At 47.4% G+C, this 17,934-nt stretch overlaps 1 protein-coding gene and 1 pseudogene across 2 annotated transcripts in view; one reads left to right on the plus strand and one right to left on the minus strand.

Annotated features, from left to right (window-relative positions):
* The window catches only part of PAFAH2 (platelet activating factor acetylhydrolase 2), a 26,546-nt gene extending 17,907 nt beyond the window's left edge, over nt 1-8,639 (minus strand). For both annotated transcript variants that reach the window (XM_043574110.1, XM_043574109.1), the window contains exons 1-6: nt 8,320-8,639; nt 7,218-7,371; nt 6,556-6,652; nt 1,940-2,008; nt 1,164-1,305; nt 53-166 (exon numbers count right to left, since the gene is read on the minus strand). In XM_043574110.1, coding sequence (XP_043430045.1) covers nt 53-166; nt 1,164-1,305; nt 1,940-2,008; nt 6,556-6,652; nt 7,218-7,371; nt 8,320-8,475 — 732 coding nt within the window. In that variant the 5' untranslated portion in view covers nt 8,476-8,639. The remainder of the gene's footprint in view (nt 1-52; nt 167-1,163; nt 1,306-1,939; nt 2,009-6,555; nt 6,653-7,217; nt 7,372-8,319) is intronic.
* Nucleotides 8,639-10,853, plus strand: LOC122480107 (annotated as a pseudogene).
* Nucleotides 10,854-17,934: the final 7,081 nt, after the last annotated feature.

Here is a 17,934-nt window from a genome sequence, read left to right on the forward strand (position 1 = left end):
AAAAAGTCCTGATGAATATTTGTGCTCAGGGTCATACCGACGGCTGCCATACCTTCAAAGTCATCAGATCCAACCCGCCAGGCAAGATGTTGAGGACGATCTGCCCAGCAGTGACCTCCTGCAGGATCTTCAACACCCGTGCACACTCGCTTACCCTCTGATGCACCTGCAACACAGACAGTCCTGGTGGGAGCTGGAACACCGCACAATCATCCAACAAGGATCTCACTCTCCGACAGAGCCAAGGAAGAATGCAGGATAGCTTGCCCACCCACATCTCAGCAAGCACTGTGGGTTCCACATCCTGAGAAAGGCTCAGCAACCTCCTAGCAGCTCACATAAGCACCACCTAACAGTTCACTGCAGTCAGCACTGCCATACAGACTCTCTACCCACCTCCCCACGGGGGTGTCAAGAGGACCGAATAAGACAACACATATGAAAGCACCTTGAACACAAAAGGAGCAAGAGTGTTTTTGAATCAGCCTAGTACCGGATTCTACATGCCTATTAACAACATACATTTATTGCTTTTGTCTGTCTAGCACTTATCTGCTCCTACTTTGCCCACTAACCCTGACCTTTGAGGACTGTGCTCCCCTCAAATCTATCAATGTACTTCTGATGGGAATTTCCCATTTGGGTATCTCTCCCCAGTCTAGGAGCCTCCCTCCAGGGTTTTTCATTTTCAACCTGCAGCTTGAGGCAGGTATGATGACTGGGAGACAACCCCCAAAGAGCCTAATTCTCTCAGATGGGGAGCTGAAACATACGCAAGCTCAGACTGTCACGAGCTACGGTTCTAACCTCAGAAGGTAAGCCAGTTTGCAGACAAGACCAACCAGCAGAGCAGAGATGAGAAAGAAAGAAAGAAAGAAAGAAAGAAAGGTCTTGACCATATCTGTCTGGCTCCCGTGGTCCTGCCCCACTTACAACTGCCTGGATAAGCCAACCAAGTCTCCATTTGGCCTAACGAGATTAAATGGACTTTCTGTCACCTGCAATTGTAAAAGTCTTGATTAATACCCCATTTCTCTGATGTGGCAAGCTCAGACCCACTATGGCTGAGATTTCAGGACAGAAGGTTAGTGAAAAGTCTTCTTAGTGACTATAGTAGGAGGAAGACAGGTAAACTCTCCCTTCCCCAACTGTCACAAGCCTACCTGGCAATTTCGGACATGGAATTCCTTCTCCCCTTCTTCAATCTGACGGTGAGGGATCCATTCCTCCTCCAGCGACTCATTAGGGAGCTGGTTCTCCTCTGGGGCCTGCTTGCAGAAACAGGTGGTCGCGGCTGACCCGTCCCTGAAATACACATGCCACCAGAGACACCAAGAAGACACTCTTCAGCTTATTTCTCCCCTTTACCAAATCCTCCATTTCCGCCAAGATACCCTGGATCATCCTTTGGCCAGGAGGGAAAAAGATCTGGGGGCATACACAGGAGAGGAGAAAAACCCTGAAATGGAAGACTGATAGGTTTGAACCCCAATTTAGCGGTGTCACCTTCAGCAAGTGAACCTCTGAACCGTGGTTTCCTCACCTTTAAAATGAGTATAAGGGCGCCTGGGGGGCTCAGTCGGTTAAGTGACCGACTTCAGCTCAGGTCACGATCTCCCAGTTCGTGGGCTCACGCCCCGCATCGGGCTCGGTGCTGACAGCCCGGAGCCTGGAGCCTGCTTTGGATTCTGTGTCTTCCTCTCTCTCTGCCCCTCCCCCGTGCGCACATGCGTGCGCTCTCTCTCTCTCCCTCCCTCCCTCTCAAAAATAAATGAAACAATAAAACATTAAAAAAAAATTTTTTTAAATGAGTATAATACCTGCTTTGCGTGGTTGTTGTGAAGACTAAAAGTACCATCTCAATATGGGTCTAGCCTATATCCTAGCCCACGGCAGGCATCCAATCTATTATACTTCGTTATGACTGCCGTCCCCTCACCTGTGTTCTGGAACAGCCACCACAAAGCCGTGGGAGGCCAGCTCCATGCAGAAGGCTGAATACAGTGTCCTAGAGATGCAGGAAGGAAGAAAGAGAGAAGTGGTCAAAAGAATTGCCCACCTGCAGCCCCCAATCCAACCATACTTGGCTAGTGACCATCTCAAAAGATTGAATGGAGGAAGCTTCCTTTGGAATAGCCCTCCTCAAGGTACTTTCTCCGGCCAGCATACCACTTGTCTCCCCAAGGTTCCAAGAAGCATGTGGAAATCCATCCATGATGTTTTCAACCCCATATGAACCTTGACTTATCTCCTCCAGCACCCCCCAATACAGTTTGGCTACTTCGACAATTGCATTTTTATTGTCTATATGTTGTATGTCTCCCAAATTCGTTGGTCAGATCCTCGAAGACAGACACTCTGGTTATTTCTGTAATATGCAAATCTGCCCGTCAGTTAGCATGTGATTTTTTTGGTCTGTCCTCCAACTTCCCAGAAAAAAAGCAATATGGCAGACACTGTTCACTGCCTACTCTAAACACTTACTCTTCCCTCCGCCTTAGTAACAGAATCTGATTTTCAGCTCAAGATAGTTATGCCATCAATTATGACATTTCTCAGCCTCCCCTGCAGCCAGGTTTAACTGTGTGATTAAGTTCCAGCCCAGCAACAGAAATATAATACCGCCCTCATAATTAATTAAAATTCTCTAGTAGATATATATTTTAATGTGTACTTACTTATTTCTGAGAGACAGAGAGAGAGAAAGAGAAGCCCAAGTAGGCTCCATACTGATAGCACAGAGCCCGATGCAGGGCTCAAACTCATGAACTGTGAGATCATGACCTGAGCTGAAATCAACAGACTGATTTCAGCTCAACTGACTGAACCACCCAGGCACCCTGGTATATGTTTTAAACTCAACAACAACAAAAAAACCCAAAAAAACAACCCAGGTGGAATTAATTTTAATAATATGTTATATTTAACTCAATAGAGCCAAGACATTATCATTTTGACATATAATCAAAATGTCTGAATTAGGGATACCTGGCTGGCTCAGTTGGTAGAGCATCCTACTCTTGATCTTGCGGTCATGAGTTTGAACCTTTGAGCCCCACGCTGGGTGTAGAGATTACTTTAATTTTTTTTTTTTTTAAGATTTATTCATTTTTCAGAGACAGACAGAGTGTGAGTCGGGGAGGGGCAGAGAGAGAGAGGGAGACACAGAATCCCAAGCAGGCTCCGGGCTGCTCAGAGCCTGACATGGGGTTCAAACCCACAAACCACGAGATCATGACCTGACCCAAAGTCAAATGCTTAACAGACTGAGCCACCCAGGCTCCCCGGGATTACTTTAAATAAAAAGAATGTCTGAATTAATGAAATATTCTATTAAGTTCTTTTTTTTTTTTTTTTCCATATGAAGTCTTTGAAATCCAGTGTGTACCTTACACTTCACATCTCAGTTTAGACCAGCCATATTTGTAATGTTCAACAGCCACATGCAGCTAAAAGCTACTATAATGGACAGAGTAGAGCTAGTCAATGGGACTAGACAGTGTGTTGTACAGAACTTTCAGGCAAGTTCTCCCTTCCTATTGCTTGGAATGTGGGTGTAACGGTAGGAGCGAAAGCAGCCACCTGAGGTCATCAGATAGCCTTAGAAATGGAAGCCACACATGGCCGAGCAAGATGATAAAAGAAGTCTGGCTCTCTGCTTAACTGTGGAAGTACCGTATCATCTCTGTCTACCTCTAGCTTTCTTTTATCTGAGCAAGAAAAAAAACCTTCATATTGCTTAGGTCACTGTTATTTGGAGTTTTTCTGTTAATACAACTTGTTTGGATCCTAACTGATTCAGAAAGGTCAGGAAGGACAGACATTAAATTGATTTTCACCTTCTCTCACTTCTCCAAGGGAGGCAGTGCATTGGACGTAAGAGCCAGAGAGATTTCTGATCCTTTCCCAGTTCAAACAGTGTAACCTTGGGCAAGTCTGCCTTTCAGAGCCTGCCTGGTCATCTGTAAAATATGCATCCCGCCCCCCCCACCTACCCCCCACCTACCTCACAGGACGGTGTGGAAACCAAAGGAACAATGGCACATCATTATGTATTTGTGTGTTTATTTATTTAGAGAGCACATGTGAGCATGTGAGGGAGGAGGGGCAGGGAGGTGAGAGACAGAAACAGAGACACAGAGAGAGAGAGAGAGAGAGAGAGAGAGGGAGGGAGAGAGAATATATCTCAAGCAGGCTCCAGGCTCAGCAGAGCCCAATGTGAGGCTCCATCTCATGACTGTGAGATCACGACCTGAGCTAAAATGGGGTCAGATGCTTAACCAACTGAGCCACACTGGCACCCCAATAAACAGGTAACATTTAAATACACATACTCCTCCCTGTGATGGGAAGCCATAGGTCTGGAAGGATTTCCAATCCCGAATTTAACCACACAGGCAACAAGAGGAAACCATGTCCCTTTCCCTCCCTGCCTTTTTTCTAGGAATTTTTTTAATGTTTATTTATTTTTGAGAGAGACAGAGACAGAACGTGAGTGGGGAGGGGCAGAGAGAGAGGGAGACACAGAATCTGAAGCAGGGTCCAGGCTCTGAGTGGTCAGCACAGAGCCCGATGTGGGGCCCGAACTCACAAACCATGAGGTCATGACCTGAGCCCAAGTCAGACACTTAACTGACTGAGCCACCCAGGCGACCCTTTTCTAGGAATTTCATTCTGGTTATTGATGACTATTTATAATTGGCTCACCCAGGTCAACTGAGGGGTGAAGTCTCCATACACATTCTTAGACCAAAAAGACCACTCTCCAAAGTCATGTGCTCACCTGCTGTCTGTATAAAATACCTGTGAGCTTATGAGGATGTTTCTTACTTTTTTCCCTGCTAGACTACAGTCTTTCTGAAGGCAAGGACTCTATCTTATTCACTACTGAATACTCAACCCCAGCACAAGCCCCGGCATATGGCAGGTACTGAATTTACTGAATAAGAAAGCAACATTGAGGGCACCTGGGGGCTCTCTGCCCCTCCCCTGCTCACACTCTGTCTCTCTCTCCCCCAAAAATAAATTTAAAAATTTTTTTTAAATTTTTAATTAAAAAAAAATCACACATAGTTAATTCATTATAATTATGACAAGTACTGAGAAGTACTAGATATTGTCTTATGAAAGTACATTACTGAAAAAATTAAACTAATATAATGCAGGGGTTAGGATGGGTGTCCCTAAAAGTGACATCCAAACTAGACATTGAGGTTAATTTGGAATTAGCCAGGCAAAAATGAAGGGGTTGGGGGGCCAGAGGAGGAAGAGAGAAGCAGAACAGCAAATATTTCAGGCAACGGAAACAGCCACAAAGCACAGCACAGATAAAGGCTCTGAGGCAGAAAACAACATAGTGCTTTTATAGAAGTGAAAGATCAGTTTGTCTCAAGAGCCGGAGTGAGGCAAGTAGTTAGAACTGAGGCTGGAAACTTTGTCTGGGACCTGCATCCACGTAAGGCCATGACACGAACTGAACTAAGTTCAAAGGACTATTAAAAAGTCTAAATACAGAAGCGACAGTCGTTCATTTATTTAACAATATTCACCGAGCACCCACCATCTGCTAGGCACTGCTCTAGGTGCTGAAATGACTCGGTCCTATCTGCTTTTAAAACAGATCTCCCTGGCTACCGTGTCGACAATGGTTTAGGGAATGGAGAGGCAAAAATAGATGCCTTTGAGATGTGTAACCTTCTAGGACATAAGCCAGACCTATATGTTGATAATGAACCTATAGACAGAATCTTCACAAACTTACACAGGAACACACAGACTATAGTTATTAAGCTATGTAACACAGCAAGATGTAGAAATCAGGGTTCCTAGGAAGAATTCTGAATGGATACTGACTTATAAAACTCAGGCAGAGCCTACCCAAGTCTGGTAGGAGAGATCTTACCATTCACCATCCCATGGTTCCTTGACATACGGAAACAGAGAACTGCGTGTGTGGACACTTCCAGGTGCCAGTCTAACTGAATCCTCACAAACCACGCTGTGGGAGCAGCATCCCCATCCGACAGATGATGAAATCTGGGCTCGGAGAGTTCTACCACTGTCCCAGGCTCCCATGGGGTGGAGGGTGGGGGGGGCGGCGGCGGTGTGGCTGAGATTCACAGGTGAGGCTCTGAGCTCCAGGCGTGCAGGGAGTGAGCCCGTCTTACTGTTAGATCAGTGCCATGGCAGAGCTGTCCCTCCATACACAGTGAAGAAATTACTCTGTAAGTCTTAAGCTCCTAATACTTCCGTGCTGTTACATAGAAAGAGGACTAAAAGTGTTTATTTATAAATGTTTCTGTTTAAATAAATATGAACAGAAAATAAGTTGTTTATTTCATTATAAATGCTGAACATGAGAAGCCTGCTGAAAGACTCCACCAGGTGGAAGGGGCTTGGGAAAGGCCTTTAAGGGAAGGTGGAAGGAAGCAGATGGGAGATAAGACAGCTGGCAGGTGGAAATGTCTGTTTCTCTGCCCTTTCAGAAGAAGTTCAGACTCGGCTGCTGTCACTGGTTGAGGAATATGACAAGTTCTGGGGGACAGAAGCTCTTACCTGAAGGCTCCCATGCCATGGGAGAAGATGATCAAGGGGTATCCAGAATCCTTTGTCTTAAAGGGGCCATTCCAGCTAACAGGCAGGCGACAAGATCCTGGCAGAGACATGGGCTATAGAATCTCTGGCTGCCCCAGATCTGTATTCCCAAGGGCAGCCTGGGCACAGGCATGCGTGGGGACACATGCCCCTCCTCACTGGAGAACCACCTCTTGCCCCTGAGCAGTCCAGGGCAAACAGTCACCTTTTCTTTCCCCTTTTCTTCCCTAGCAAGCACAAATATAATAGAAAATGGGAAGATAAATGCGACAAGTACTGAACAACCCCTGAGGTGCCAAGGCGGTGGGTAGACTTCTTAATGGTGGGGCCTTTGGGGGAAGTAGATGACTCAGTGTGACTTTCCCCAGAGAGAGGAGAGCTAAGGAAGAACTGTAAACGAGAAAGTCTGGATTCAAATCCACGACAATCTAACTCTATAACCAAAGCTCTTATGTATATAATCCTCTCCCAATTCTCCACACTGCAATGGCTGATGCACGCCCCGTGACAAAAGGGCTGGAAAATGCAAACTAATGGTACTGTGGGCGCCTAGGGATCTGTCCTAGAAACATAACCAAGAAGCTGGGAAAGCATCTGGGCGGGGCGGGGAGGCCAGCCCTTACCCACAGCCAGGTTGAACAGCAAACCCCCCCAGCGCTTATTAAACCGCAGGTAATCGGCCAGGCCAGTGCAATACTCATAGCGGGGGATCCACAGGGGCTGCTCCGTGGTCTCCTCTGACTCCTGGCAGGGATAGAAGAGTCGAAAGAAGCTCCCCTGTAGGAAAGAAGAGAGCAACTGCTCAGAGCAAGAAGCCTGACTCTGCTAGACTTCCCATCAGACACACTCAGAGGGTATCTGAGGTGCCAGTGGGGCAGGGCACCAAAATGGGGAACTTAAGCTCTAATTCATAGACCTGAATTTCGCACCCAGAAAGTCCAGAAAGGAGCAAATTTATTTTTAGCGTACATGTAAGGCTTATGTGATTTCAAATAGCTGACTATACTTTGAATTACATCTGGGAGCACCAAAATATTTTCAGTGCTTGGATCAGAAAGATTTCAATTCTGGCCCTGAGCCCAGGCCTGGAGGAGCCCCAGGAGCGAGATTAGCCCTCGTGCTGGATGGGGTGGGGGTGGGGGGGCATCACCCAGGGCAGTTCTCTGGAAGCGGCAGCACACTCATTTTACACAGGAGTAGGTGAGGGCTTAACAGGAAGTACGTGCCTCTCTCAAGAGAGAGGGGGGAGTCTAAGGGCCAGCAGAGAAGCACCTAGGAACTGTTGGAGGGAAAGTCTGGAACCAAAGCAGGAGGGAAAATGGATGAAGGCAGGAGAGGAGAGAGAGGAGCATGTCTTCCAACTCAGGTCAGGGAGTCAAAGGCCAACAGCACATGGCCCACGGCTCCTCCTCCCATACCTTCAGATTAGCAGGAGACTGAAGACCTTCCCAGTATCAGGCATCTGCTCTAAAGATAAGGCCGCAAGCCCGAGAGCTGCCCTTGGAGCCAGAGCCCGCACCCCCTTTCCTGCTAGCTGGCAAAAGAACCCATCTCGGCTACCGAGAGGTTTCTAACTGGAGAGACAAAGAAAAAGGTCAGGGAAGACAGACTTGGGGGCTCTATCACCAAGTCCAGACCAGCTCTCTGTTTCTTCGGAATGGCTATTAAGTCATGGTGCAGGAAAAAGCAGCAGGGGTGTGTGCGGACAGAGCCGGAGACGCTTACCTGGAGACTCTGACCTTCCATCACATCCCCGCAGCCTACGAGGTGGGGTCCTGTGACACAGGGAAAGCCCACGGACTGGTTGACCCCCATTTCATCACCAGCTGAGACAAACAACGACCTGGGCAGCGCTGAACTTGATGGCTGAGGGTGGAACATAGAAGAGCCTCTTGCTGGTTTCCTCTTAGCTTCCTGTTGATTCTATGTGTCATCTGCCACCCGTGTCCACTGCTCCTTATCACCCCATCTCCTTGTCAGGGACTCGTTCAGTCTTCCACACCAACCACTGTGCTACCCTGACTTTGCCAAGGTTTAAGGGCTGCTTTGTTGTTGGGGGCAGGGTGAAGAGATGGTTGGGGAAAGGAAAGAGAGCTTCCATGCTTCTCAAAACCCACTGCCAAGCGCTCACTCAGCACCTACTATGTGCCCAGCACAGCAGTAACTTCTACGTAGAATGTAACCCAGGCTGCGTCCTCATGAGGCTAGGAATAACGACGACTAAGATGTATTATTGGCTCTGTGTCAGCACTGAACTAAGCTCTTTACATACAGTACGTCACTTCATTCTCTCCACAAATCTCTGAGGAAGGTCCTATGAAGACCCCGCTTACAGATAAGGAAACTAAGGCACAGGGAGGTTGAATAGCTTTCCCAAGTTATACTGCTTCCAGGCAGGAAAACCCAGGTCTGTCTAATGCAGACCCGAGCTCTTAACCCCTACTGATCCTGCTTGTGCAGAGACTCAGTTGCAGGTTTGCAAAAGCACGGACCTACACTACTGACTATGAAGGAGGCACTTAGGCTGGGCCTTGAGGTACGAGCAAGATCTGGAGGCAGGGGAGAGGAAGGAAAGCATTTCTACACAGAGCAAGAAAGGGCAGCGATAGGGGAAGAGTATGATGTGGCAGGAGATCAAACAGGAGCCTTGAACGTGGCAGGTGTGCGTGCTTCAGACTAGCCCACATTCCGGGAGCTTGGCTGCTCCCTAAACAGGAGCTAATGCCATGGCTTCTGTCCCTCTGCAACCTCATCGTCACCAGCAACATCGTCATCATTACACCTATGGAATGCCAGGAATGACACCAAGTGCTTTGCTATATTACTAATTGAAAAATTGAGATGAGGAAAGATGAGTTTGCCAGTTAGGTAGATTACCCAAGAACATACAGCTAACAGAGCCAGAATTTGATCATGAGCAGTGTGGCTCTAACAGTGGAGAATATGGTCAAGCTTCTCAACATGCATTCTATCTTGCCTTCCTGTGTGACTTGGGCGGGGCTGCCCGATCAGCCCTTGGTGTCCCCTGGTCGGTACCTGGATGAAAAGTGGGCACATGACATAGTTGGTCCATTCAGAGCAAAGCTCAGGACTTTTGATCCCTGAGGACGGAAAAGTTCTTTCTTGTTTTGAATGAGAGTGATGTGCAGATACAAAGCCTTGGAATGTGGGAGCTGCTTTGCTACTTCAAGGACGAAGCTACCCAAGGAGGATGGATAGCAGAGTTGAGCAAATCGGAGAAACGCGAGTCCTATTTGTGAAGACATTAAGACTCTCTTAATCTTTATCTTAAAATGAGGGGCAGCTCAGTCAGTCAAACGTCCGACTCCTGATTTCGGCTTGGGTCATGATCTCGTGGTTCGTGAGGTGCGTGACACAGAGCCCGGTGCGGGGCTCTGCATTCACACGTGGAGCCTGCTTGGGATTCTCTCTCTCCTTCTCTCTCTGCCTCCGTCCACCCCCTGCTCACATGAGCTTTCATGTGCACATGCGCGCACGCTCTCTCTCTCAAAATAAATAAATCAACTTAAAAAAAAAAAAAAAAAGGATCTCACCCTTTGAGGAAGACATGGCCGCAGCTACAGCAGAGCTTTGGAGGCCCTGCTCCTGCTCCTGACTCACCAAGTTGCTCAGGAAGCCGCACTGCAGCCATGGCTTTTAAAGACACCGGGAAGACACCCGTGGAACCAGAGGTGGCGATTCACCAAATGAGAATGGCTCTAACCAGCCGCAACATAAATCTTTGGGGAAGGTATGTGCTGACTTGATCAGAGGCGCAAAGGAAAAGAATCTCAAAGTGAAAGGACCAGTTTGGATGTCTACCAAGACTCTGAGAATCACTACAACAAAAACTCCTTGTGGTGAAGGTTCTAAGACTTGGGATCATTTTCAGATGAGGATACACAAATGACTCACTGATTTGCACAGCCCTTCTGAGACTGTTAAGCGGATTACTTCCATCAGTATTGAGCCAGGAGTTGAGGCTGAAGTCACCATTGCAGACGCTTAAATCAACCTCTTTAATAAATTATCAGTTGCTAAAAAAAAAAAAAAAAACCTCTAGACTATACATGAAAGGCCTGACCCACTCACTCCTAGATCTTCTAGTTACATGAGTCAGTAAATCCCCTTTTTGTTTAAACTGACTTTAGATTTCTAATGCCTGAACCAAAAGCATCTAAACCGATACGCTAAGTCCCAGCCCCAGATTTTTGGTCATTACCCTATTCTGTTTTCTTTAAGACACTCTGGGATGGATCAGAAAGTTCAAGTCCTGGGGCACCTGGGTGGCTTAGTCAGTTGGGCAGCTGACTTTGGCTCAGGTCATGATCTCACGTTCCGTGAGGTCGAGCCCCGCATCGGGCTCTGTGCTGACAGCTCAGAGCCTGGAGCCTGCTTTGGATTCTGTGTAACCCCCCTCTGTCTGCCCCTTTTCCACTCGTGCTCTGTCTCTCAAAAATAAGTAAATGTTAAAAAGAAAATTATAAAAAAAAAAAAAAAGAAAGTTCAAGTCCAAGCATGTCTAGGCAAGAAGAGACCTTAGAGACCATTCCCATCAATCCTCCCCCACCCTCCCCAGTATATACATGTGCTGCTGATGAAGAAATCAAGGTCCTAAGAGGTTAAGTGAACTGTTCAACATCACAAGTGTATCTATTACTACACACAGATCTCCTGGTTGCCAACTTCCAACTGTCTGGTCCAGTGCAAAACTCAATAACCGATAATCCTAACGTCATTCTATTTACCTTTGGAATATAATAAGTGATTTTCTTTCTACTACTCTGTAGTAGTAGAATCCAGTTCTTTTTATTTACTTATTTTTAAATGTTTACTTTTTTTTTTAACGTTTATTTATTTTTGAGACAGAGAGAGACAGAGCATGAATGGGGGAGGGGCAGAGAGGGAGACACAGAATCCGAAACAGGCTCCAGGCTCTGAGCTGTCAGCACAGAGCCGGATGCGGGGCTCGAACTCACGGACCGCGAGATCATGACCTGAGCCGAAGTCGGCCGCTTAACCGACTGAACCACCCAGGCGCCCCCAAATGTTTACTTTTGAGAGAGAGAGTGCGAGTAGGTGAGGGACAGAGAGGGGGACAGAGACAGAGAATCTAAAGCAGGCTCCGTGCTATTTGCAGAGAACTTAACATGAGGCTGAACTCCCAAACCGCGAGCTCATGACCTAAACCAAAATCAGAGTCGGACACTCAACCGACTGAGCCACCCAGGCACCCCAGAATCCAATTCTTTTTAAAAAGAAACTGAGCTCCTGATGTAGTCAGTGCACCAGTTAGCCAGAGTGAAACTGAGCATGTGCATGAGCGTGTCTCATACCCTGAGCTTTTCCCCTGGTCGTTGAGGGCGTAACCAATGGCGGGCCTCTGCAGGGAAACAGGGCACATGTCACCCACATGACAATGAAGCAGCTCCAAGTTCTAACGGCCATCAAAGAAGGTCAGATAAGAAGATCAGATAGACATAGGAGTTCTGAGAAGAAAACACACTCTGGTAGCTTGCCAGTGGAGGGCAGGAGAAGGTGGTAAAGTTAATTTTCAAGGAGAAGAAAGTGCCTGAGCTAAGACACAGAGGTAAGAAAGCACACGTGAGAAACAGCTAGTCATTAGTGACGGATGAGAGGTGACAAAAGAAACGTGTGACAGATACGGAGGGTAGCAGTCTCTCAAGTGCTAGGCTAAAGAGTTGGAATCCACTCTGGAAATGAGGTTGTGGAAATCACCAGTATCGAGTCTGAAAGAGCCAAGTTTGAGCCCAGCTCCTTTGCTGCCTAGCTTTCTTACCTCGGGTGGAGCATCTGATCGCACTAAGCCTGATTCCCCATCAGTACAACGGGATGCTATCCATCCTCATAGGGTTGCTAGGGAGGTCAAATGAAATAATGTATTTAAAGCGCCCAGTATACTATCTGGCTCTTATGAAGTATCCAGGAAATATGTGTTGATTGAGTGAAATGTAGAAACAACGGGATTGGGCAACGGAGTGGATTTGTGGAGGCAAGGGAGAGAGAAGAGCCAAAGATGAGTCAGGTTTCAGGACTGGGTGACCAGAATGATACTAGCTTCTTACGGGAAAAGATTTTGGTCTTTCTGCATATAAAGAACAGTGCTTGGGATTGGAAATCAGGATAAGTGGAGTTAGACTGCTAAACAGATGGGGGAGTAGAACTCATTGGTAGTCCTGGAAAGTTTCGGGGGGGTCATTAAGTTTGGAAATAAATACAAATGAAAGCTAATTGGCCAGAGTGAGGCATACCCAAAAATGAATCTGCATTCCCTGGGCTCACATTAACTGATGTCCAAGGAAGGGGGGGGGGGGGGGGGGGGGGGGAGGGGATGGGAAAATCCAATTTTGCCTACAAGACACCCACACAAAGTATCCAGAGTCATTTCCAATAAATGCCATATAATTTTCCAAGGAAATTAGTCCAGGTGTCTTTAATTTGCTTTGTTTAGCTCATCCAAACAATTCAAGGTGGAACCTGTCTAGAAGCCTCTCTACCCATGCAAACCTATTCCATCCATCAAGGCCCAGAGAAATCACCGGTTCTCTGTGCTTTCCCAAGTCCTTCCACCTTCCCTCCTCTCAAATCTAAGCACTGTCCACATCCCTCACCTCATAACCAATCACGGGCTGCTTTAGGACAGCTCTTGGATTACTGCCTATTCTAGCAGTTTTCGATCAGTGACTTGCCTATGAACAGTTCAAGTAGAACTTAGTTCAGAGGTTCCTGAACCTATCATCACAATCACCTGGGAAACGTTCAAAAATATAGATTTTAAGGTCCTCATTCCCAGAGGTCAGTTTTTAAAAGCTGCCCATGTTTCTCATCAGCAAGGTGTGAGAACCTCTGGTCCAGAGGGAACACAGGACTTTTTATTCAGAGATGTATGCATGCAACAAATATTTACTGAGTGTATACAGTGTTCCAGCCCACCACTGTATATTAATGAAATGATAATGACTAAGATTTCACTTAGTTTAATCCCCATGGCCACCTAGAAGCATGTTCTTGCTGGTTACAAGGCTTAATGTAGCGCCTTGCATATAACTACTCGCAAGAATTAATTTATCCAATGAATCTGATTTAGTTTTTTACACACTTAGGCCTCATTTCTTTGGATATACTAGAGATAAAGGCTGTGTTTTATACTTCTTTGTAGGCCAAACCATCTATCATCAGGCTTCCTCTATGTAGTAAGGACCCAATAAATACCTCTTTATTTGGCTTTGATTTAAACTCCCTCAATTCTTTAATCTGTCTTTTCTACCTAAAAACAAGGCTATATGGTATAGTGTAAAAAAGGCTTTGGCGACCGTGTGAATTCCAATTCTTAATTGGCTGTGATCTTGAGCAAGTTCCTTAAGTTCTAAGCCTCTGATAATTTATCCCATAGGAGAGAAATAATAGTACTCATGAAGTTGTTGATGAGAATTAAATGAAATAATGTATATTATAATAATGTATATAAAGCACCTGAAATGTACAAGGCACTAGAACCAGAGATTGTAGCTCTGAGCCTAAGTTCTTTATAAGTAAAATGAAGTCACTTCTAGTTAGATTAAAATAAGAAAGTTGATAATTGCCTATGGCTTGGTACGTTTCAAGTGCCCATAAAAATGTTAAAAATGAATGAATAATGCCATGTCTCTCTTTCGCCATACCCAACCGAGATCTCTTTCACTTTTTCTGGATTAAGCCCTTTGGCAAAATGGATTCTTTCCTCCCAGCTTTTTTGGGTCAGAAACACCCAAGCCCAAACCACAGTGTACTAAAAAGGCCCACAAGAGCCCAGAAGGAATGGACAGTGCCTACAATGCAGCTGTCCATCTGCTGGGGCCCTGTTTCCAGTGAGCAGAAATCAACCACCCTTTTGCCAGCTGTGTGGACTTTTCATCACTGGCTATTTCAGGACCGAGTCCACGAGAAACACTTCTCTGGGGCTTCCTTTTCGACAAAGCTCTATGGAGACTTAAAGCTCCTTAAAGACCTTTGGGCTCTGGAGGAAGTGAGGAAACATCCTGCTCTTAGAGAATGGAGACACCAAGTGCTCAAGAGGCAGGCTTGAGCAACAAGGGGGCAGAGATAGAAAAGGAGCCAAGATAAGAGGGGTCCAGAGCATTAACAATTATAATAAAAATAACCTCTCTCGCTTGTGGAGGCTTTACGGTTTAAAAAGCCCTTTCGCACACATTAGCTTATTGGCTCCACAACACAGCCTCACCCTAAGACCGACAGAGCGATTACCCTCTTCACTGTGTCAATCAAGAGCGGAGCCCCAGAGATTGCTTGATGTGCCCAAGGTGACACAGCGAGTGAGCTGCCGAGGTGGACCAGACCCCGGGCCGGGGGAGTCCAGGGCTCTTCCACTAGGAAGAAGGAATGGCGACACTCCTTCCACCACCATGCAAAACCGGAAAGTGAGGGTAAGAGAGAAAGCACACAGGAGGTGTGGAGCATAAAGAAGCCCAGGTTTCAGGGAGGTCACATTGTGTGCTCAGAGAGGGGTCGTGGGGGGGTGGGTCCTAGCACCAGAGCTCAGGGTGGGACTCCAGGGCCGTTGGGAGTGAAGGAACAAGATGACAGTGGGAGGGTGAAGAGTGCGGGTGGATACTGGAGGTGTCTGAACAGGAAACAGAAAAGGACGAGGGATTAATGCGGACTTCCTCGGATTGGGACGAGCAGCCCCCAAAACCGGCTGGAGGATGGAAAAGTTGGCTCACATCTCAGTTCAGAACAAGAGCTTTCTCCAACCCAACTTACCCAGTCAAGTTGACCCCTCAGAAGTAGCCCAGAAGGTCAACCGACGGGAACTAAAAACTACTCTGGAGCTCGTAGCCTTTTGGTAGTTGTAGTTTCCAGAACTCACCACTGGCACTTTAAAGCGTTCCCCGCTTCTCTGTCCGGAACTACAACTCCCGAGGTGCACCGCGCGAGATTGTGCATTACGACTCTAGAACTACAATCCCCAGAGTTCTATGCAGCCCCCGCCTCGTTGGATGAAACCTCCCAAGGTCCGGGATGCGGTCCGATTCCTCCCCCTGGTGGTCTGAGGCGTCGCCACCACGATTACGAGACCCGCGCGGAGGGTTACTGCTTGTAGTCCCGGTTAGTAACCCTCCGCCTCACCATTCCTCAAATAATTCCCGGGCGTGCCTAGAAATTGCAATGGCTTCCGTTTTATTCTCAAGGAAGGAGGGGGGAGGAGAAGGGTCGGAGCTTTTTTTGGTTCTTTCCCCCCTCCCCCCAATTCTGTTTCCCGTGAGAGTATGAGACTGCTCATTCAAATTAAGTGCACACTGGCTCCAAATCCATAACCTGTTGACAATTGTGATTTTTCCATTGTCCTCCAGAAACTCACTGACATGGAACAGGGGCGAACCTGAGTGATCACGGATACTCCCCACCCTCAGCCCAGCCCTTCCATCCGTCATCGCTTTGCTGCTCTTGTGCTGGTTCTTAGGGACACACTGGTGAATAAGAGACTGTCCCTAGCCTCCAGTGAAATCACAGTCTAGCGGAAGAGTCTGACAAATCAATTACAACACCGCGATATGGGCTCTGATGGGGGACACAATGGGGGGTGTGGGAACCCCGAAAGGGGCACCTGCCCAGGCTTGGAGGAAATGGGATGGTGTCAGCAAGGCTTCTTAGAGATCTATGTTAAAATTAAGAACTGAGGGAACAGCACTTAGCCAGGAGCACAGGGATTGTGAAGAATGTTTTACACTCAGTAACACAAGAGTGTGAGGGATGCCACATCCTTGAGTCTTGTAAACTTCTGTAAGAAATTTGGATCATTCAAGCAACTTTAAAAGCTTTCAACGGCTTCAGACTACTTACTGAACGAGGTCCCAGCTTCTTAGCTTTGATGCAGGCAGGCAGGGTCTGAAGACCTCAAGAGGGTCCCGCAGGACTAGCCAAGAGGATCCTTGGCTCCATGCAGGATGGAAATCAACCTCCAGCCAGCAGGAGGTAAAAGCAGTTGATTGAAGATATAGGAAGAACAGATACAGACAGAGCATCTGGGAGACTCGGAAAGGAAAGGAGCATGAGTCTTGTCTTTGCTTGCGGTCTGGGGGATTTATCGACAATTGCGGTCTGATGCCCGTGTCCTCTCAGACCTCTAAGAACTGGTCAGAAAAAGGACAGGGTCCAGATGTCCATCATAAGTCACTCAGTCCTTAGAGCCAGGGGTCTTGGTGTCGAGATGCCTAGTGCCAGTGGTCTGAAATATGCACATGATGGCTTTTCCAGTAGTGCCTTAGGTATTATCTTTTGTGCTAGAAGACTCCAAAGATATCATTACCTCTTTGTCCCTACAAGGAGGACATACAATAAGGCATGTGCAGGGCAGGGGTACCGGTCCTGGCAAGAATAGAAGCCCAAAAGAGGCAAAATTAAAAAACAGCTTTTTGTCTGAAGGGGTCCCTTCGGTTTCCCTGTCTCAGCTTGGCATTGGAGATCCTCCCCCACCTGGCTCCCCACTACTTCCCCAGAAGTGTTGCCCATGCTTCTCTGGCAGGGCTCTCCTCTCTTCTGCTCTGCCTCCCGCTATGTGCTATGTGCACCCCCTCACCATTCTTCAGATGTCCCAGGCTTTTGTTGTTACCTCCACACTTCAAGTCGTGCTCTTCCCTCCACTGGGTGCTGCCCTGTCTGGTGGCTTGTCTAATCCTGTTCTTTTAATGGTCCGCTAGGTTCTCCTCCCCACGAAGCTTCCCTGATTCCTCCAGCCCCAAAGGACCTCTGCCCATTCTCAGTTGCTGGGACATTCGTGTGCACCTCTCATTTGGGGGCTTACCTCACACTGCCTGGTGCCATCTCCTAGGTGGGAGGTCTTAACACTCCAAGAAATTGTGAGCTCTCTGAGGTCAGGTGCTGAGTCCTACAGGCCACCCTCCCCGCTCCCCCCCCCCCCCCCCCCCCGGCTCCCATCTCACATACCCTCTAGTCACCAGGGTCCAGAGTCCCTTTCAATTCTTCTATTCAGAGGCTCACCTCTGCTCCTGACACATTGTCGCCACCACCATCCTCCCAGGAGCCAAGATAAACTCATCAGGAAAGAGTAATGGTAGTCTTGCACCGTGGTAATTAAGCCCCGGATTTAATTAAAGCTGTGGTTGGTGGCACTGACAGCAGAGTATTGAAAGCTTAGTGTAGATCCGAGAATGCTCTCTTTGGCATTAATCAGTGCTCTTCAGCTGGCCCAGCACAGCCATCACTAACCAGAGTCCCTAATCATGAGAGGGGCAGCTCACACCTCCTATGTCTCCTACTCCCAGACGAGGCCACGGAGGGTGTATTTGCTGGGCAACTGAC

This window comes from Prionailurus bengalensis, chromosome C1 (genome assembly GCF_016509475.1).
Source record: "Prionailurus bengalensis isolate Pbe53 chromosome C1, Fcat_Pben_1.1_paternal_pri, whole genome shotgun sequence".
NCBI lineage: Eukaryota > Metazoa > Chordata > Mammalia > Carnivora > Felidae > Prionailurus > Prionailurus bengalensis.